We start from the raw sequence: 23,366 nt of genomic DNA, 5'->3' as shown, positions 1-23,366 counted from the left end.
TCTGGCAACAAATGGAAATGAAGTCACAACTATCCAAAACTTATAGGAGACAGTGACAGCTGTCCTGAGAGGGAACTCATAGTGATACAGGCCTACCTAATAAAGATAGAAACATTTCAAATAAACAGCCTAACCCTATGCCTACAAGAACCCGAGGAACAACAACAAAGACAGTCCAGAGCAAAAGAAGGAAGGAAATAACCAGATCAGAGCAGAATTAAATGACATAGGGACTAAAAACTCAATTCTAAGGATCAATAAATTCAGGAGCTCATTCTTTGAAAAGATGAACAAAACTGACAAGCCTTTAAGCAGGCTTATCAAGAAAAAAAAGAGAGAACCTAAATAAACACAATTGGAAATGAGAGAGAAGAGATTATGACTGATACCACAGAAATACAAAAGATTGTAAGAAATTACTTGGAAAAACTATATGCCAAGAAATTTGAAAACCTAGGTGAAATGAACAAATTTCTACAAAAATATAGTCTTCCAAAACTCAATGAAGAAGAAGCAGAAAGCCTGAACAGACCAGTAACAGCTGATGAAATTGAAGCAGTAATTAAAAAGCTTCCAACACACAAAAGCCCTGGATCAGATGGTTTCACAAGACAATTTTAGAAAGCATTTAAGGGAGAGCTAACCTCCATCCTTCACAGATTATTCCAAAAAATTCAAGAAGTTGGAAGACTCCCAAACTTTTTTTTATGAAGCCAGCATCATCCTAATCCCAAAACCAAATAAAGACATACTGAAGATAGAAAACTTCAGGCCAATATCACTTATGAACATAGATGCTAAAATCCTCAATAAAATGTTGGCAAAACGCATCCAGCAATACATTAAAAAGATCATACACCATGATCCAGTGGGATTCATCCCAGGGATGCAAGGATGGTACAATATTCACAAATCAATAAGCATAATACACCACATAAACAAAACAAAAGAGAAAAGTCATGTGAAGATATCAATAGGTGTGGGAAAAGCATTTGATAAGGTACAGCACCCATTTATGATAAAAACACTCAGCAAAGTGGAAATAGAGGGAACACTCCTCAATCTAATAAAGGCCTTATATGAGAGACCTACAGCCAACATCCTACTCAGTGGGTAAAAACTTAGAGCTTTCCCACTAAGATCAGGAACAAGAAAAGAATGCCTGCTTTCACCACTCCTAGCCACAGTGATCAGACAAAGAAAAGAAATAAAAGACATTCAAATTGGAAAGGAGGAAACAAAACTCTCATTGTTTGCAGATGACATGATAGTGTACATGGAAAATCCTACAGACTCTACCAAAAAACTGCTCGAACTAATAAATGAATTTGGCAAAACAGCGGGATACAAAGTCAATATCCAGAAATCAAAGGCATTTTTGTATACTAACAATGAATCAGCAGAAGCAGAAATCAAGAAAAAATCCCATTTGATATAGCAACAGGAAAAATAAAGTACCTAGGAATAAACCTAACCAAGGAGGTAAAAGACCTGTACTCAGAAAACTATACAACACTGAAGGAAGAAATTAAGGAAGACACAAACAAATGGAGGAAGAATTTGGATTGGAAGAATTAACATCACTAAAAATGTCCATGCTACCCAAGGGAATTTATAGATTCAACACAATCTGTACTAAAATACCAATGACATATTTCAGATATAGAACAACATCTCAGAAATTTATATGGAACCATAAACAACCCGAATAGCTGCAGCAATTTTGAGAAAGAAGAACAAAGCAGGAGGGATCACAATATCTGATATCAAACTGTATTACAAGGCCACAGTAATCAAAACAGCCTGGCATAAAAACAGACACATAGATCAATGGAAGAAAACAGAGAGCCCAGAAATAAACCCAAGTCTCTATGATCAATTAATACTTGACAAGGGGAAAAAGCATAAAATGGAATAAAAATAGCCTCTTCAACAAATGGTGTTGGGAGATCTGGACAGCTACATGCAAAAAAATGAAACTCGATCACCAACTTACACCATACACAAAAATAAATTCAAAGTGGGTAAAAGACTTAATTATAAGTCACGATACCATAAAAGTTCTAGAGGAAAACATTGGCGGGAAGATCTCAGACATTCCACGCAGCAACATCTTCACTGATATGTTCCTTAAAGCAAGGGACATAAAGGAAAGAAAAAGCAAATGGGACCTCATCAAACTGAAAAGTTTCTGGATGACTAAAGAAAACAGCAGTAAAATGAAAAGAGAACCAACTGTATGGGAGAACATATTTGCCAATGATACCTGGGACAAAGGTTTGATCTCTAAAATATATAAAGAACTCACATGACTCCACTCCAGGGAGACACAAAACCCATAAAAAATGGACAAAAGACTTGAATAGACACTTCTTCAAGGAGGACATACAGCCCAGAGACATACAAAAAAATACTTGTGGGGGTGACTTTGCCAGCAAGTCCCCCGTCCGCCACAGATGAAAGTAACACTACCAAGACATGATATGCTTGGGGAGGAGAAGTGGCCAATCTCTCAGAGGAGAAAGGCCAAGAGCCCCTTCCTCAACAGCTTTTATTGGGTTGTAATACACAGGAATACAGGCGGCAAGGATCATACAGTAGATAACATTTCAAAGAAATCTGAGAGCTTAGTCTGAGTCAGTGTCTGTCAGAAAAGAGGGTTGCAGAAACTTTGAAAGTCATACTTATTTCCTGCTCAGACCCTTAACATATGAATGAAAGCACTCTTAGCAAAACAGGCTTCACAGGACTTACAGGAATTCTTTCTTATGCCTGATCACCCCGGATCCCACTTTAGCTGGGCAAGGGGCTGCACTGCCTCCCCTATCAGAGGTTTTCAGGGGTTTTTTTGTATCCTGGGATGAATCTCACTGGATACATGCATCCATTTGTGGACTAGAGCCAGGAAGCACTTCTCCCAGAGGACATGGGGAAGTGCTATGTCACTGAAGGTCATGACCTTTGACTCAAGCTATGTCAAAATAGCTGGGGGCGGGGAGTGAGGGTCCGTCACTCCCTTTTTGTTGCAGCTCCCCAAGTCCTTCCATGATGGCCTCCCAAGTGATCGTGTTTGGCTCAGGTTGCCCCTCCTCTGAGGAGTCTTACCTGTCATCAACTATTGACCATGCATTGGGGGCAGGGTAGTAAACAGAGGCAGTGTTTGCTACCAGAGACAAGCTTTGTCTCCTTAGTGGCTCACATTCCAGAGATTGCTCGCTCATCCTTAGCTATGGGAGGCAATTACAATTCCTAAAACCAGGCAGAGCAGTTCCCAACAGAGGTTCAGCATCACTAGCCATCAGAAAGATGCAAATTAAAACCACAGTGAGACATCACCTTACACTGGTCAGAATGGCCATTATAAACAAATCAATAGACAAGTGTTGGAGAGGATGTGGAGAAAAGGGAACCCTAGTGTAGTATTGGTGGAAATGCAGACTGGTGCAGCCACTGTGGAAAACAGTATGGAATTTCCTCAGAAAACTAAAAATGGAACTGCCTTTTTAAAAATTTTTTTATTTTTTATTTTTATTTAATTATTGTTCAAGTACAGCTTTCTGTTTTATATTCCTAGCCCTGCCCACCCCCGTTAGTGCTCCCCACCTCCCTCCCATTTCCACCTCCCACCTTAGTTATTGTTCATGTGTCCTTTATACTTGTGGACCTGCCTTTTGACTCAGCAATTCCACTGCTAGGATTATACCCTAAGAGCCCTGAAATGCCAGTCCAAAAGAACCTATGCACCCCAATGTTCATAGCAGCACAATTTACAATAGCCAAGTGCTGGAGGGATAGTCCTACATTCATGTAGCTGCATTCTTGAACAAAAGCAGCCCCTGCCTTCCTGGCTTCAAAACACAGGCTTTGTTGTTAGCTGTTCATGCAACAGGGTTAGATACACACTCAGGGCCAATGGTTCCAAATTTCTCACCAGCTGGGCCTTGAATACTTTCCTAAAGTGAAGAAAAAGATAATATCCAGTTCTGGAAGAACACTGATTGGAGTAGAAGTTTCAAACACAAGATATGTTAGTAATGTGTGTTAAGAGCCTTATAATATTTTACACTCTGACCCAGTGATCTCATTTCATAGGCCTCCTCTAAAGATACGATTTCAAAGGTGGACAAAGGCTATAGATTTAATTATTCATGTAGCATTACTTACAACAACAAAAAAAGGAGAAATTCTCTAAATGTGGACAGTAGGTTATACAAACTAAGCAATTTCAACTCATAGTGATGTTCTATGGCTAGTAAAATGGTCTTTAAAAGGTTACAATTTTACATCAGGGTTCATGCTTGGTGTTACACATTATGGGTTGTGGCAAATGTAATAATGACTTGTGTCCACCATTATAGAAAAGACATAGATGGAAATGCAGATAGAATAAGAGCAGAGCCATCCCATCCCTCGAGGTCTAGCCAGTCCCCCTGGCAGGACTGGGAAGAATCTGGGAGGGGCTGCACAATGGATGAACAGTGAGATCACCCAGAACTGGGTTTGGGTTATAAAAAGGGATTGGACTAAATGCAATGCAGCATCCTGGACTGGAACAAAAAAGTAGAGATTAATGGAAAAATAGAAAATCTGAGTAGAGTCTGTGGTATGTAATACACAAAGGTTAATTTCTTAGTTTTGGTGAGGATACCATGGAGAGGTGAGGTGTTAATATTGGGGGAAATGGGTGAAAGGTAGATGGAAACTCTTTACAACTTGTCTGCAAATCGGAAATTAGTCTAAAATAAAAAATTTAATTAAAAAGAGTGAGGATTTACTGAGCCTGGAATCTGGGGACTTCTCGGGTCACTCTCTCTCTTGGATAGTTGGTGCAATTAACTCAACATAAATCCAAATAGTGGAATCACTGCATAGGAGGAGAGAGGACCCCTAGAACTCAGCCTCCTAGTTGCTGAGGAATTTGGCTCTGAATGCTAGACATTGTGGCAGATTCATACTCCAGACTAGGATAAGTAGCAGGGGCAAGTAATGCTTCTCATTGGAGAGTCAGGGAAACTGAGGACCAGAGAGGTCAAGCAGCTTGCCCCAAGTCAGACAGCCAGGAAGGGGCAGAACCATTACTCCAATCCAGGTTTTCTGACTTCAGATTCCATCCTTTACCAGACACTGTAGGCAGCCTCTGCCTGATAATGTTAATGATGGGTGTGAGTTTGCTTGGTGCAACCCAGGGACCTTGGCTGGCCGGTAGGGGCTTCAAAGGGCATTTCTTTTGGTTCTGCTCTGAGTGGCACTCCTGAGAAATCAAGCCTATCAAGAGATAAAGGTAGAGGCGAACTGCCATCATAGGCAGAGGTGGAAGCAACTCACAGTGGCGATGGCCAGGCTGGCTGGCAGCTTGATTGCCTGTGTAGGCCCAGGGAAGGTGTGTGGGTGATGTTCTTGTTTAGCAAAGCGTGACATTAAGAACAAAAGATATCTGGGTAGGGTAGCAGAATCAAATGAGGACAGGTTTCTAGAACCCTTGCTGTCAGACTCAGCAGCCCTAAAGTGCAGTGTAAAGAGAACGGACTTTGGTTTAAGTGGCTGTATAAACTAGGGCAAGTTACTAAACCTCTTGGGACTTCAGTGTCTTCATCTGCCAGAACAGGGCCCCTCCCTGGGTGCTGGTGAGGAGCCAGTGGGATGACACAGCACTCAGATGAGGCAGGAGCCCAGTCTTGAAGGACAGAGTCACACAGGTAGAGAGGCCCAGAGGTCATAGGGATGGCACATGTCTTACTTGGCCTGGCCGGCTGTCCTATGTCCACCCCAGGTGCCATGGATGTCAGACCACACTGACCATTCATTTCAGTGTGAAGGTGCACATGTGGTGCCCAATAATCATTGCATAACTTGTGGGCACTGCAATGACGAGGCCTCAGCAATGTAAGAAAATTGTAACTGGAACCCAGATATCGGATCTAGAAGACACGGCCTCATTTTTTCCACCCACCTGAAGTAACAGTGTGGGATTTTCGGGGTGCTGTGACCCAGGAACAAAGGGTTGATAAACCCTTCTTCAGGACTTCAATGACTTGGTAGGAATCTGCGCAGGACAGGTAAAACACCATAACCACCACCTGAACACATCTCCAGCCAAGAATTTAGAAGACTCCAGAGGTCAACCAGTGGTCACCTAGCCTGATGCCCTGGGTGTACCTACTGAGTTTAGGGGCAGCCAACTGCTGTTTCTCTAAGATTGTGCCAGTGACCCTGCCTAAACTCAGTCCTCCTTGTAACAAGGTCAACACTGTGATTCAGGCTGTAATCTAGACTGTTCTAGACTATAATCTAGACTGTGACTTCACCATCCAAACCCAGCACCAGAACAGTGTCCAGCACATAGCAGGTATTCAATCAGTAGTTGGTAAATAAACAAATGTCAAGAAATGAGACTGAAGAAGCGAGAGGCAGATCACAAAGGGCTTTGCACTTAAAGTGGGAGGTGTCCACAGGCAGTGGGTACCCAGAAAGGGTTCCATGCACAGGGCAGTTTGGAGGACAGTTTGGAGGAGATGAGAATGGATGTGGAGCTCGGAACAGCTGGAGAGGAAAAGAATCTGTTAAGTGGAAGATGCAGAGCTATGACGCCTCTGACTGGCTGAGAGGCGAGGGTTGTGGTAATGGAAGATGGAGAGTGGCATCCAGGTTCCTGGCAGGGTCAGGTAGAGGCAGGGCAGCCCCCCAAATCAGAATCCCTGGCCCTTAAAGTCACGTGTTGTTTGGGACGATTCTGCCTCCCAAGGCAGCTGACACTGCAAATGTGTGTGACATGTTTGTTGACACATTCTTTCCAGCACCAACTGCTGAGGCATCTGGGATTTGCACAATGTTTCAAAACAAAGTCAAGCTTTGAGTGTAAGCACACCCGCAGAGCCTACACACCCGAGACACCCTCAGGAGTCCCCTACTGTAGCCCCTGAACTTGTCAACTAACCGGAGGGCAGAAAAGTCTCTAAGTCCCTCCCAGGCAGGACATACCCATTTATAAAGAGGGAAATGTCTTTCTTTTCTATTATCTTCCACTGTGCGGGTTTAAAGGGCACAAAGTTCAAAGGCTGGAGTTGGTTCCTAATGGGGTTGGGCTCTCAGTCCTCCCCTGACTTTCTTAGATTTTTGAAGGGATTCATACTCCTTATGTGTGGATGCACATGTCACTCTCTGAGTAAAAGGAAAGTCCCCTCCCAATGACACTTGGTATCGGTGAGGATGTGGAAGGACCATAACTCACCCCACTGCTGAGGGGAATAGAAATTGACAACCAGTTTGGAAATGGTCTATGATGACCTGCAGCTCCACTCCTTGCCTTGTATCCCCTGGAGACCATGGCTGTGGTCACTGGAAGACACATACTCAAATGTTCACAGCAGCGGCCTTTGTAGGAACAACCCAAATGCCCACGAACAGTGGGATGGACACAGTAATTGCAGTGTGCTCACACACTGGATGGCTCTACAGCCTAGGGAAAGATGGTGTGTGGCTTTGCACGACAAGGATGAATCACACACATGGATTTTGAGTGAATAAGCCAGACATCGTGAAGAGTATACACTGTGTGTAATGCCATTTATGTGTCAAGAAAGAATGGAAGAAACACACCTGTGTTATTAGAATAAAGGAACTGGTCTGGGGGAATAGTAACGAGGTGGGGGCATGTAGTGGAGACCACCTGTAATTCATGAATTCTCACTGGAGGTGAAAAACATCCCACTCTGTGACAGAGAGCATAGACGGCTATGTGGTATTACCATAGCATATGCCATACCTGATATACCATATCATATAAACACATATGCACACATGCTATTGTACAGGTGTATTATCTACACAATATGGCTCCCAAGAAGATGCCAAACCCATGAATATGTTATAGGGCAAAGAGGACTTTGCAGGTGTGATTAAGGTTCCCAATTGGTTCAGATTTGGAGATTACTCTGGATTTTTTGGGTGGGCCTAGTGCAACTACACGAACCCTTTGCTAAGAGCAGAAACAGTGGTGGAAGACAGAGCAGAGGTTTGGACTGGGCTTGCTGGCAGGAAGATGGTGGGATCACATGGAAACTATGAGAATGAAATGCTTTCTGCTAACAACCTGAATGAGCCCCAAGGCAGATTCTCCCCCATAGCCCCTAGCTAAGAGATGATTTTAGCTCTCCCAGACTCCGAGCAAACCACCTGGCTGAGCCTGCATCCCGGCATGAGATTTCATCACACTGCTGAGAATGGCGCACAATTTAGAGCTTACGAATTATTTCTGGAATTTTCTATTTAATACTATTGGATCACAGGTAACCATGGGTAACTGAAACTGTAAAAAGTGAAACTGTGGCTAAGGGGGTTACTACACATACAATGCTCTTTGTTATTTTTTGTCATTATTATCATCATCATTGTTTATGCCCACATAGTACTGCTTACCTCACTCTACAGCACTTAGCATCGCTGGGATTCTCTGCTTATGTGTAGAGAATTAAATTAATTGACTGCCTCCATGGGAGTGGGGGCTGTGTTTTGGCTCCCAACGTATTCTAAGTGACTAGAACATAGTATGTGCTCCAAGGTCTTTGTGGGATAAATGAATGGACCGTTTCCAAAGGTGTCCCACTAAATTCCCATGAACACTAAATTCCCACTAAATTCCCAAATCCCCATTTGGGATTTACTCTGTGTAACCTAGGGACTTACCGCATTTTGAGGCTGTTGGACGAGTTTCAGGAGCGCAGGATGGCTATAACCTGGGGAGGGGGAATATGGTTAGAGACCAACATCACACCGGAGGGTCCCCATGCCCCTCCTCCATTGCCTGCCTCTCCCCTCCTTTCCAACCTTTTCTTATGCCAAGAGAACTTTTTATCCTTTGCAGACTTAAGACCCATTCCTGGGCCCACCTATATCCCCTGACTCAGAATCTCTCAGGGTGTGGCCCAGAAATGTTCAACAAGTTCTCTAGGCAATTCTGGGGTTCAGGTTTGAGACCCACAGAGCTAGACAGACATAAGAGGAGGTGAGTGCAGGTGAAAGTGTTCTCCAAGGGCTGCAGGTGGCTCCCTAGGCTCATGTGATGAATCACAATGTGGTCCTTGCTTTCTCCCCCAGTGCCTATAGATTGAGTCAAACTGCAATAAATGTTTGCTCAGGAACAGAGTGAGTGAGTGACACAACCTGCAATCTGTGACCAGCATATCTGGCTCTGCCTTCCTACATTTGATTATTCCCCGAGTCCTGTTGCATTTACTGTCCAGCTTGGGCCTGACATTCCAGGACAAGGTTTAAGATACCCTTTCATTCGGCAATCACTCTTCTATGAATTTATCCTACACATGTGTATAAGGACCAATGTACACATATCTTAATTGTGCCACTCCAATATCTCTAGGCCTGAAAGCAACGTGAGGTCCATCAGAGCAGATCAACTGTTGCCAGGATTAGCAATAACGAAGAAAAAGGCCTCTGCACATAGTGGATGTTCAATAAATAGAAGCTTTTATTGAAAAGGAGGGAGGAGTAAGACAGAACCGCATAGCACTGGAGCCAGATGCTCTGGGTTCCAACCCTTTACTTACATTTATTGAGTATCTTACTGTGCAGGGGGCTTTCTGTTCATTACTACAAGTCCTGGCAACAGCTCCCACAGGATGGTCAAGTTTGTAGGAAGTACAGAGATCAGGAGACCAGTTTGTAAGACTCTTAAAGGCAGTGGCAAGTGTTCAGCTCAACAGACATTAGTTGAATGAATGAATAATTCAGAGAATCCACTGCCATGGCAAGAACCCAGAACTGTCATATGTGAGAAAAGACTGGCTCATCTATGAATCTTGGAGCAGGAAGTAAAACTTAGAAAAACTCTTATCACACATACCTTGTACTTATTTTCTTTCAATCAATTCGCTTTTCAATGTAACTAAATTTACTTTGAAAGGAGACTTTATAGCATTATGGTAAGAGGCCTATCCACGGCTCTAAGATTGGGGCCTGGTGCCTCCAGAATAAGAGATTAGCGAATTTGGATGGGAATTAAAGACTCAGCATCACCCAGGGGAGAACTTCTCCATGGAATCAGAGAGAACAGAGGTGAAACGCTTGTGGTTTCACTCTGCCTGCTGCAGGAAGCATGGTCTCAGGGAGTCTGGGGGGAAACCACGGGGAGAGGGTTGTTGACAGTCTTCCTGTGTCCTTCCCCCTCCCCAAGATGATCCAAGGTAAGTTGGGCCCAAGGCTGAAAAGCACTACTGCTCAAGGAAGGAACACTGTGGGTTTTTTCCAACTGTTTTCTGGCAAGAGGTCTTTCAGCTCTGGCTCTTTATCACGTTGTCTGGGTGTTTATGACTTTTCTGCCTCAGCAGATAAGCAGGTTCAGGGAAATCTCATTAAGCCACACATTCAGCTCGTCTATTGGCTTCAGGACAGATGAAAGTAGAGCTGTCCCTCTGATCAGTGTAGTCCTACCTCTGGGCTTTCAAAGCCGTGGACTGTCCCCCCACAGCAGGGCAGGGCAGGGCAGGGCAGGGCAGGGCAGGGCAGGGGTGGCTCTCTGGGAAACTGCAATCACAGCAGCAAGCTTAGGTGGCAGAGTTACTGGTTCAAATCATTTGGCTTCCTGGACACTCTGGGCAAACCCTGTACTTTCTTGAAAGCTGGCTCATGATTAAACTGGGGATGCTGTTTAAAACACACAACGTTATAGGGCTGTTTAGGGATTTAATGAGATAACATGTTAGGCCCTTAGCAATATTCCAGGCATACAGCAAATTCTCAGTAATTATTAGTTTAAAAAAATCTCAAAGAACATAGATATGGAAGGCAAAGTGGCCAGAGAGAGAAACTTAGAAGTTCTAGTCTTTTAACAACTGCTGCAGGCCTGATCCCCACACCTGCAACACATACACTGGCTGGCTGGGGACTGCAACTGAGGGAGCCCTGGGGGTGAGAGGGAGGGTGGAGGAATCAGCTGGGGAGAGACATTGGCCCACAGTTCCACGGCTAATATATGGTAGAGCTCGAGATAGAATCCCTTTCACTCAGACACAAAATGGAGATACGGGTCGTAAATTTTAGCATCCAAAACGCCTTCAAAAGCCAAGGCATCTCTGAACAATGGGACTTTCCAAAAAGAATGAGTCACCTGCTTACTGTATAATTGCATCCTAATGGGAAATAAACAGGTTCAAGGGACTGTGATTGGGGAGAGCAGAGGAGGATTGGAGACCTAATTCAGGGTTTCAGGGGAAAGGCCTCCGGCTGCTGGGGGTGGGGAGCTGCTGACAGGGAGCTGGAACAGTCCAGCATCATCTGTGAAGGGACAGACCTTAGTGGACACTCAGCCTACAGACCTGTGAATCCAAGGGGAAGCCACAGATCAAAGAAACACCAACCATCCAAGCTGCAAACACTGGCTACTGCATGTCCAAGTCAGCCCTCTCCACCCTGTCATCTGTGTACCTTCCTACAGCAGCAAGTCATACTCTGTGTGACCAGAAGGTGAGCCTGGTGAGACAGATGCTGTTGGTGCCCCACTAGGGCACCTGTAAGGCTCAGGCCACCCTTAGCCCAGCTGCTGTGCATGTGGCCGATAATGGCTCCAGCTGTCTCTTTCTCTGCAAATGGCTCTTGGTGAATGGAAGCCACTTTACCCCAGAAATGAAGTGTCTTCCCTCCTGGCAGCTGATGGGCAACGACTGACTGGCACAGGGGCACAAAAAAGCAAGTCTGTTGGCTTAAGACTGAGACCAACTCTGGGGCACAAGACATGCTCAAGAGCCCCCTGGGGATCAGGTAGTGGTTGGTCTCTCTGGCTGACAGCTCCTCCCTCTCAGCTTTGCTCCCTGCCCTATGCCATTTCCCTTTCTCTCCTTTCTGCCCAGAGCTCTCCCATAATAAACTACGTGCACAGAATCCCTGCTGCAGACTCTTCTAGGAAATCCAATCAAAGAGCACACATCAAACTCTGTGGTCACACAGACCTGGGTTCTCATCCTGGCTAAACTTCCCTCTGCAAGCTGCTAATCTTCACCTTCTCTATCTACAAAACTGAATGCTAATGCATACTTACCATTTCTGGGGAGCGGTAAATGAGAGAAGACATGTAAAGTTCCTAGTAATACACCCTCTACGGATTACCCGTTCCTTTTCTCTGCCCTTGAGGGAAAGAACATGAGGGGATGTGCCTGCTGGAAGGGGCTTAAGTCCAGGTGGCCACAACTAAGAGAGAGAGGAAGTTACATTCAAAGACTGATTTTCCAGCTCTTACCTATGGGGACAGAGGAGATCTGGGAATAAAGATCCAACATTCGGTTGCCATCCACATCGACTAAGTAGTTGCCTCGGCTCTCTTCATAATTGCAGAAGAAATGCACAGCCTCTGCATTCTTCAGGGAAAGAACAGCCTGAGTAAGTCTTATCGCACCTCCCTAGATTCTCAATCTTTACGATTAAGCTTGAATTAGTGAAAAAAAAAAACAAAAACCCATGACCTGACCATTCTATGGATACATGGAAGGTCTCTATGGGTGCTGGCAAGGTCACATCTCTTGCCCTGAGCTAATTAATTACACTGGTGATTTGCTTTATGATAATTTTTTAAGCTGTGAATTTGTACTGTATGAAGTTTTCTGTATGTGTTTGATACATCACAACAAAAAGGTTGATATATAACTCTGAAGACAATTCTGGTAAGATGTATGTGGTAAGCCTTAGAGCTTCCACTAGGAAAACTAAAAGAAAAAAATAGTAATTATGAAAAAAATAAAAAAGTTACACTAGAAGTCACTCACTTAATGCAAAAAAATGTAAAAGTAAAAAAAATAAAAAGGGGAACAGAGGAACAAAAAAATGAGATAGAAAAAATGTAAACTGGAAGATGTAAATACAACTATATCAATGATAACATTAACTGTGGATGGACTGAACAATTTAATCAAAAGTCAGAAACTATCAGACTTCATTAAAAAATTAAACTACAAGCTATTGACATGTGACATACTTTAGTTTCAAGAATAACAAAGAGTTTGAAAGGATGCAAAAATACATGATTCTCACAGCAATCATAAGAAAGTTGGAATGATTTGTCTGATAGTAATATCAGAAAAAACTGACTAAAAACCAAAAAAAATGTTACTAGAAGAGAGGCATTTTATGATGAGAAGAGGTCAGTCCACTAAGAAGATTGTTTATAACAATTATAAACATAGAAGCACCTCCTAAAAGAGCCCCCAAATATATGCAGCAACAACTGACAGCATTGAAGGGAAAACATAATTCTACAAGAAAAGTTCTCTGTGTATTGGAGATTTCAATACATGGTTTTCAATAATAGATGGACTACATCGGCAGAAGATTAACAAGGAAATAGACTGGAACAATGTTCAAACCAACACACCTCACGAACATCTATAGAACACCCCACCCAACCACAGGAGAGGACACGTTCTTCTCAAGTACGTATGAAACATTTTCCAGGATAGACCATATGCTAGGCCATAAAAAGGCTTGATATATTGAAGAGGACTGAAATCACACAAAACGTATTTTCTAATCACAATGCAATAAAATTAGAAATCAATAACAGAAAAAAAACTTGAGAAGTTCACCAAAATGTGAAAAATAAACCACATGCAAATAACCAATGAGTCAAAAAACAAATCACAAAGAAACTTAGAAAAAAGGTTCAGAGTCAAAGCCAGCTGCATGTATGTATGTATGTGTATGTGTATATATGTGTATATATATATATACACACACACAAATATATATATATTTGTTTTTTAGGATAGAGCCAGCAGAGAGAAAGCACCTGTGTCCCTCAGCTAAACTGGAACAGAGAAGCAAAGGAAAGAATGTTACCTCATCCCCACTTACCTGAATTATATTCAGCTGTTTCATTAACTCCTGTGGGCAAGAAAAGCAAAAGCATTATAGCAAGGACACATGTTTCCAAAGTAGTTTAAAATCTTTTGTGTCTTCCCAAGTCTTGGAGCTCCTTTCCTCTTCATGTCAATAACTTTGATAGTTAATTAGTCAACAATATTATCAACATTTTAAAATTGCTTAATATAAATAGTAGGTGGGAAACTACTTTTGACAGTTAAATTACCCGTACAACAGATAGACTGGAGATTTAGACACTTGGAAGATAATCAAGTAAACTAAAATATTTGACAAAAAAGTTTAAGCTGAGGCATTTATCTAGTGTCCATAAAAGCATAGGTTTTCTTTTTATTAAGGAAAAAAAAGCTTTAACACCATGTTAGAAAAATAAAGCCAACTGAAAATGTACATGTGCACGCAAAGACCCATGTATTATAAACAGTCCATAAACCACTGTGCACCTCTGTATAGAAACCAGGAGTATACACAGTCGCTTTAATATAATAAACATTTAATCTCTGAAAATGATTTAATATAAACTTTGGCAATTAATATTATAAAATTATATACATCTACCTCAAAAAAGGAAATATTAATGACAAAATATCAAAAATTATTCCAAAATGATTTCACTACTATTGAAGGAAAACCCACTGCTTCCCAATAGATGTATGAGTTTAAAAGACTTTATTTTTGCTAGCAGATGCTCTCCATAATAACTATAATTAGTTATTAGTACAAAAATTTCTGAATTTATAAATAGCTGCAGTGACAAAAGGGCTATATTTTGACACTAAAAACGTTTACACTGTGATTTTTCTTTTAGGTGCAAACATTAGGAAGAGTACTGCATGTCACTTTATAGAATCAAGGCTAGTCAGTTTTCCAAAATGTGCTATATGCAGACTTTGAAGCATCTTTGAGTAGAATCTCCAGTCTCCCTCATCACTCAGTTTGTGTCTCTTCCATCTCGCACACTGACATTTACTCCAGGGATTCAGAGCTACCTAATGTCGTTCATATGCTGTGTGCTATCACCATGCATGATTCTCCACATACCCTTTCCCTTTCCTAGAACGGAATGCACTCCTTTGGCAGGTTCCTCCTGTCTGTCCTTCAAGATCAGGCTCAAGGTCATTTGTTACCCGTGCCCTGTGCCATATAGAATTGCCACGTCCTTCCACTGTTGGTAGCATGTTCTGCCCTAGCCCTTGACTTGCTTTGGACAACAGAACAAGGTGTAAGTGATGGTAGGCCAGTGTAAGGCCTGAGCCTCGAGAGACCTGTGGCATGCTCTCTTTTACCATTGCCACGAGAACAAGCCTAGCCCAGCTTGCTGGAGAATGAGATACATGGAGTGGAGTCACTGCATACAAGTCACTGCAGTGACAAAGTCAAGCCTAACCTGGAACAACCAATGGCCAGTTATTCCCCAGGCATGTAGATGAGACCAAGAGAGCTGACTAGCCAACTCCCAGTTAACCCTAGATGCATGAGCAATCTGTATGCTACTGAGATTTTGTGATTGTTACCCAGCATTATTATGGCAGCATATACTGATATCGCTCAACTGGGAAGACTTCTTTGACTTCTTATGATAGAATGCCCTTGCTTAATGTCCCAGATCTCTAGTGGTCAAACCTCTGAAAGCAGCTAAGAATACAGTTCCTACGCTCAGCCGTGTTCTTGCTTCATTGACCCCTTCTGCTCTTTTCCAAAACTTCCACTCAGGTGTGCTCAACTCACCTGAGATCTAGGCCCTGGGACTTCCGTCTTCATCAGAGGCCCATCATAATCAAATTCAACATCGACTTTGGCTGCAGCCTGACTGATATGTCGGGATCCTGCAGTAAACAAAGATAATGAGAACCCCTGGCAACAGTAGACATAGTGATAATTCTTCCCTAACAGACACCCTATGTTCTCAACAGAGGCAGTCCCATCCTAGCCTCAACCCATCCTAGCCAGACCACCACAGAACACTGAGTCTGGCCAGACCTGGGCACCACAAAAACACTACACATTTTTGAAAAATGGGGAAGCCCAGTGCCAGTGATGTTGTAGGCAAACAGGCATGCTCATGTCCTGCTGGTGTGAGTGCGAGCTGATGACAGCTTCCTATACCTTTTGACTGAACAATGTCATTCTTTTTTTTAAAGCAGAAGTTGGTTCTTTCTTTTTTAAAGATTTTATTTATTTATCTTTAGAGGGGAAGGGAAGGAGAGAAGGAGAGAAATATCAATGTATGGTTGCCTCTCGTGAGTCCCCTGCTGGGAACTGGCCTGCAACCCAGGCATGTGCCCTGACTGGGAATGGAACTGCGATGGTGTGGTTCGCAGGCCCACACTCAATCCACTGAGCTACACCAGCCAGGGCACAATCTCATTCTTTATGATCCATCCTATGCAAATAATGGGACCAGTGCACAAAGATGTAGGTTAAAAATATTTGTAATCGTACTGTCTCAAATAACAAAGAGAAAATGACCTAAATGTCTGACAATGAAGGGTAGCTCAATAGAATATGTACAACATATTCCACCATTTATGGACAATGGAATATTGTGCATCCATTAATAGTTTCAAGATAGACATACTGAACATTTATGGATATGGAAAGATGACCATGATATTAGTATGTGAAAGATCAGATAATAAAATCATCCAAATTTTGTAAAAATTTAATTTAGATCCAAATGTATTCATATTACAGACCAGAATTTCTCAGCATTGGCACTATTGATCTTTTGGGCTCAAAACTATATGTTGTAGGGGGTTTTGTGCACTGCAGATGTTGGGCAGCATCCCTGGCCTCTACCTCCTGGATGCCAGTAGCACCTACCCTACGTTGTGTCCCCAGTTGTGACAATCAAAAACCACCTGGGAGAGACAATCAAATGTCTAAATGCTGATAGTCCCCACTTACAGATTTGTTGTTAAAAAAGTTTTGGGCCCAGTCATTTGCTTGAAACTCATTTCACCTTTTTTTGCATAGTGATAAAATTATAGAAGGTGTTTGAGCTTTTCCCCAGAAAGCTTTTCAGTTCAGCGTGCTGCTGAGACATAGAGGGTAGCCTCAAACCCCAGCCTCATTGATCCCTGAGTGAAAGGCAGCATGGTGAATCCAGGATAAATGTGCAATGATTTATAATAATTTACAATCAGTAAGCCCTAGAAATCCCTATAATGTCCCTGGTCATCTTTTATCTTCCTGGTACATATTTGGTGTTCGGGAAACGTTAGTTCCTCTTACTTGGGTTGCCATAATTGCATCAAACTGGGAATCAGTAGTGACTTTATGTAACTCATATACATGATCTCATTTCATCTTTACTCAACCCTGAAGGGGAGCAGTTACTGCTTTCATTACATAGGAGTGGAAACTAGAAGCCAGAGAGGTGAAGAAATGTGCTACTATTTCTCTCTCTGTCTCTCTCTCTCTGTCTCTCTGTCTCTCTGTCTCTCTGTCTCTCTCTCTCTCTCTCTCTCTCTCTCACACACACACACACACACACAGCTGGCTAAACCATTTTAAGCCATGATATTAGAAAACATATTTACATTCATTCTTAATTTCCCACAATTGCTTTGGATATCTGAATTGATTATGCAATGTAATTAATTATGTTGCCCTTTGAATGTAAAGTCCAGTTAAAATCCAATACTACCCTTATTTTAAAGCATGAAGAAACTAGCTTTTGTTGGCTTCTGTTTGATCTTAAAATGAAAGAAGGATTCCTAAAGAGTTGATTCTATTAGCAGAGAGTTAAGGGTCCTGGGACATATTGATATTTATTTTTAATACTCAACTGTTTATCTTTTCCCTGGCCAGAACTCCACGTTACTGGTCAAGGCTGATTTCAACTAGGCCTGCATAAATCAGGGATGCATAACTAGATAAAAATAACTCTTAACTGGTGCTGATCTTGCTTTGTTTCAGCAAAGGGGGAAACTAAAAAATTCAAAATTAGCATGCTGTCCTCCAAATGAGAATGTGCAAGTTCTCCCTTCCTATGTCCAGAAAATGTCTTGATAACACATTGTTTTGCATTTCTTGGGATCTGGAAAGTAGGAATACCAGGAATGGAGGCAGTTAGCTGTGAGAGCTGCAGCTATGATGATGTCAAGACTCTGAGAAAACAGGAGCTGGTAGGTGGGGTAGGGAGGGGCAGTGGAGAGAGGGCAAGAACCTTTTCATTGGGAGCAGGTATTGATGGGGCACAGTACGGGGATGCCAAGGGCCAGGTGCAAGGCAGATGGGTCTGTTTCAAGAACTTCATCGATTCCTACCATGTGCCAAGCCTTAGTGGGTGTGGATGGAAGAGGGCCAAAACCGCTGGGCAGAGATCCTGAAAATCAGTGCCTGGTAAATTTGGTGGCAACAGTGCTGTCAGACAAGGAGAGATGGGGGACCTCACATGTGACCTAGGCAGGCCTTATTTAAGCAAACTCTTGCCTCCCACAATGTGGATTGCCTCCCCAATCCACAACCCACTTGTGAGAGGATATTTTTGTTTCCATTTTTTGGATGAGAATCATAGAGGTTTCCCTATGTCACATAGCTAGTGAGTTGGAAAGGCAGGGTTTGAACCCAGGTTTAATACTTCTGCTTTTCCCTACTATATCTCACTTTTCAATTCGTAGAGAAAAATAATCAAATACCAAATACCAATATAATATCAATGATGATATATAAGATCCTAATAATTCTCTTGATAATGAAATATAATGTCATAAACCACAAGAGAAAAGAACAGGATTTGAATAGTCAAGGAAGGACGCCTTTTCTGGGATCTATTGTATCCAGTCACCCAAGCAGATATCCATTTACCAAGCACTTATGGTGAACATATCAGGGATTATCCTGAGCACTTCACATAGATGCCTCATTTAATCCTCACAACCCCCAGCAGGTTAATGTTAGTCCCATGTTACAGAAGAGGACACTAAAGCTCAGAAAAGTCACTTTGCCTAAAGCTGTGAGTGGTTAAACTAGAAATTTGTCCGCCTGACCTTTATTTTCCTAGATAATTTTAATGTAACTGATGCAATCTTTGATGTCGCCTAGTGTAGATCTTGGAAGTAAAACATTTTAGCAAAACAACTTGCATCCCCTAAAGGCAAATTGCTACCAGAAGCACTAGGGTAAGGGTTACTAAGGAAGAAAAAAAAAAGAATATTGAATGATCCAGCATTTTCATAATAAATAAAGCAGTACACCCGGAAGGCAAGGGTCTGCCTTGACATCCAAGACGAGGCACAGTGGGTAAGTCCAGCCCAGCCCTTGAGGTCCAGTAGTGATGCTCACCACCCTCAGTTCCCATGCTGATCCACAGTCAATTTTTTTATTCTCACTCGAGGACATGTTTATTGATTTTAGAGAGAAGGAATGGGAGGAAGAGAGAGAGGGAGAGAAACATTCATGTGGGAGAGAAACATTGATTGGTTGCCTCTCATACACACCCTAACCGAGGAATGAACCCAAAGCCTAGGTATGTGCCCTGACTGAGAATCTAACCCACAACCTTTTGGTTTATGGGACGATGCCTCAACCAACTGAACCACACCAGCCAGGCCCACAGAATCAATTTTTAACTTCAAACTATAAAAACAGCCACCAAATGCTTTTAATGTCCTTTTGATCTCTACCAGGGGTAATGAATGTCATTTTCCCAAATAATAAGGGTGTAAGCCTAGTCAAAGTCAAGGTCAAGCTCACCTGGAATTGTTTGCTCCGCTTCTCTTTTAAATAATCTTATCTCTCCCCTCAACTATCCATTCTACTTATTTTTTGATAACATGCTCATTGAGGAAATATCAATAAGCAACAATGAAAGAAAATCTACATCTAATTTCACCACCCAGAGAGAACCATTTTGTAGTCAAGTCTCCCAGTCTCTGTATTCTGTTTGTCAATGTAATATTATAAACTTTTGGGGGTGTGGCATGAGACAATGCCACTGGGAACACTGTCTCAAGCTATGAACTATCCTTATGTTTAATGGCTTTATGGTGATCAAAGGGTGAGAAACACACAGAAGCATCTCCACACAGTGGGCATGCACTAGGCTGTGGCTTCTGACTTGGGTGCTCTCCTGCTCTCCCTCACCCAGAGAAAGTAGCTGCCATATGTTTAGCTGCTTCAGGAAGATGTCCACTGGGTCCCAAATCCAGTGCAATCACATGAGTGAGCTTGGAAGGGGACCCACAGCTCTGATCGTGAGCCTCAGATCAGCCCAGCCATGGCTAATAGCTTAGCTGCACCCTCATGAAACACCTGGAGCCAGAAGATCCAGATAAAGTAGCCCTGGATTCCAAATCCAAACAGTAGGAGATAATAAACACGTATTATTTTAACTAGCAAAGTTTGGGGCTATTTATTATAAGGCCATAGATAACTAATACATTGGTTGAGGGTGTGAGTCCTGGGGCCACACTGGCTCAGGCCCTTGCTAACTCTGGGCAAGTTACTTAATTACTCAGTTTCCTCTGTTTTATGGAGTTGTGGCAAGGACTAAATGGGTTAAGGATAAGCTTTTATTCCTATAATTTTAAAACTATTCTCCTATTGTTACTCACCCATAAGCAGTGTATGAGAGTGCACACATTCTTCTATCTTTGTCAGCACTGTATTTTAATATTAAAAGACTCTATCCCCATCCATCCATCCATCCATCATCTATCAATCCTATTGGATATGCCAAATTGATAGGCTAAAAGAAAAAATATCTCATGGTATGATTTTATAAGTCTCACACACATGTGTCAAAGATTCAACTCCAGCCAAGAAAATGCAGAGCTGAGTAACTCTAATTTAGCCACTTCTGGTTTTTTTTTCCTGAATTGTGTCTCCATATCCATGTTCATAGAAATAGAAGTTAGGATACTCCTCAATTTTTGTAAACATAAATGAAGTGCTTTCACATGAACCATTTCTTCTGATACAACTAACTTGTGAAGCAGACAGGATGTCATTACTATTTCCACTTTCCTGATGGGAAAACTGAAGCTTGGAGTTCTGCCCATTGTTAGGCTCCCTGGGCTAATAGGTGGTGGATGAAGCTGGTAGCCCAATCTTATAAGTCTTAATCCATTGCTCTTTCCTTGATGCCTCCCTGAGAAGGCTCAGATGGCCTTGAGAATGACATTCAAAGGCTGAGCCACATGTGCTCAGCACCCAGTATAGCACCCACTCAGCACCCAGTGGCTCAACAATACTGGTTATGGAATGAATGAGTCTTCCATGCCCACAACCCTCCCTCCTACTTGGTGCACACTAGACCTAGATTATTCTGGTTTCAGTTTATTTTTAACATAATAATGAGTAACATTGATATGCTTCTAACTAAATAAAACAAAAACCCTCAAAACCCACTAGTAACTCTTCAAGGCAATCAAGGTTGAGAACAAGAAAAGACTGAGAAGTTGTCACAGAGCAAGGAGAAAGGGGCGGTGTGACAAGATGCAATGTGGAAACTTGGACTGGACACAGGGCCAAGAAAGCATTAAGGGAGCACTGGTGAAATCCAAAGAGAAGCCTGGAGTTTTGTTAGTAGTGATGTACCAAGGTTGGTTTCTCAGTTTGGACAAGAGTATCCTTGTGATGTAAGATGTTAACGAGGTGGGAAACTAGGTGAGGGGAATATGGGATCTCTCTGTACTACCTCTGTAACTTCTCTATATATCTAAAATTGTCTCCAAATAAAACATTTCTTTTAAAATAAAGCCTGCTAATACTCTCAGGAGAGGAGCGAGCATTCCTGCTTTTTATGTCACCCAGGATACAAACATGCAAACCGAGGATGCAGCCATCAATTTGTCTTCAGAAGGCAGACAGGACTGACAACAATAAGGGGACACCATGATGACAAGCACATGGCTCTTAGAGAACTGGGGACAGGTTGGAGGCACAAGGTGTCCTAAAGGAGGTTAGCGCTATCCTGTCTCTCTCCCAGAGCCACATGGAGGCACACAGAGAAGGGGTGATAACTCGAATTCACGTGGCTTTGTGATCTTGGGCAAATGGCTCTGCTTCTCTGAGCCACAGTTTACTCACCTGTAAAATGGGATTCTCTCCTGCCTTCCTCACGGGGAACCATGGGGAACAAGGTCTCAAGGGATCCTACAAGCAGGGTGCTCACTGAGGAAGCTCACTTGGCTAAGCTGCCTGCACTCAGTGAGGCAGAGAGAAAAGGGAGCATTTGAGACAGCTCTTCTGAGGGACAGAAGAGCTGGTGGTGCTGCCAGCAGGATAGGTGTGGGGCGTGAGGAGGTGAGGGAGAGGGTAGTGGGTGTGGCATGTTCCAGGGAGGGCCGCCTCCTGTCCAGCACCCGTGAAGCACAGCTAGCCTTTAATCAATTCCAGTGACTTTTGTTGCTTTCTTTTCTTCTTGGCAACAGCTCTAGCTGTGTGTTTTGTCTGATGGTCCCTGTGGGGACAGCCTGGGCCCTTTCTCACTGTGGGGCCACCACCTCCATGCAAGCAAGTAGTGTGGGGTCAGCTCTCTGCCCATTGCAGAGCTGTCTGCTGGGGGGACAGAAGCATGTGGCAGAAATAGGGGAATGGAGGGGTGGTGATAGGGACTGTTTCATGGGGGATGGTGGGACAGCCCCAGAAACACTGGCTGACCAATGCCTTTGTCCCCAACGATTTTTCCAGCCCAGAGTCCCTAGTCTGGATAGCATCTTCTGCTAGGACCAGTTACTTTTTGTCAAGACCCCAGGGCTTACCGGGCCCAAGCAGGCAGTAGTTGCGCTGGAAGCTGCAGGCCAGCCGCCGGGTGAGCAACATGGAGGCCATGATGGAGGCCCTCTTTTGGGAACAGAGAGCCCCTTCACAGGCTCCCACCCTGAAAGAAGGGGAAACACAGCATTAGGCCAGGGAAGATCACTCTCCCTCCAGCCAAGTATTCCACTCCCCACATTTCCCCACATAGCGGAGGAGGTTCTTCTGACATCAAATCCTTTGCTTTTATACTGAATATACACTTTAAATCAAAGCCCACTCACATGTATTTTCATTTGACCTTGACCATAATACCCCAATGTGAAAGAAATAATATATGGAGCCACTTTAAAGTGGAGCTGGAACTGCTACGCCAGATAAACTGTCTTGAAACAGTGAAGCAGGGCAAAACAACTTTGGGACTGAGACTAAAGCAACCTTGTTTCCCAAAAAACTGCTGCCAAAGATAACAAGAAAGCAGATATAACTATGAGATGATGACTACCGGACTGAAAATTAAAAACATTCTCTACAAAAACATCACAATGTTATGTTATCTTCACCAACAGAAATGTCTTTCTTCTGTTGATGTAGTCGTTCCCTGTGCCCTCTCATAAATGTGCATTTCCTTTGTCTCCTAATTGGAACACTATTTGGGCTTCTTCCTGAATCAGTATGTGTGTTCGAATGGCTGTTCTTATTGATTTTAAATACTTGCTTGTTTGCCTCTCACTTTGAAAGTCCTTTTCATTTTGAAATTAACATCAGGTAGTAGGATTACA

At 42.8% G+C, this 23,366-nt stretch overlaps 1 protein-coding gene across 1 annotated transcript in view; it reads right to left on the bottom strand.

Moving 5' to 3' along the window:
• ABAT (4-aminobutyrate aminotransferase) overlaps nt 1–23,366 on the bottom strand; it is an 85,860-nt gene that overhangs the window by 23,495 nt on the left and 38,999 nt on the right. Inside the window, 5 exon segments of the mRNA XM_037029968.1 lie at nt 8,683–8,732; nt 12,245–12,362; nt 13,852–13,881; nt 15,607–15,704; nt 22,590–22,708. Of these exon segments, the coding sequence (XP_036885863.1) occupies nt 8,683–8,732; nt 12,245–12,362; nt 13,852–13,881; nt 15,607–15,704; nt 22,590–22,659 (366 nt within the window). The 5' untranslated portion in view covers nt 22,660–22,708.

This window comes from Sturnira hondurensis, unplaced genomic scaffold, assembly GCF_014824575.4.
Source record: "Sturnira hondurensis isolate 20B ecotype Veracruz unplaced genomic scaffold, ASM1482457v3 Scaffold0020579, whole genome shotgun sequence".
NCBI lineage: Eukaryota > Metazoa > Chordata > Mammalia > Chiroptera > Phyllostomidae > Sturnira > Sturnira hondurensis.
This window is presented reverse-complemented; position numbering and strand designations above follow the sequence as displayed.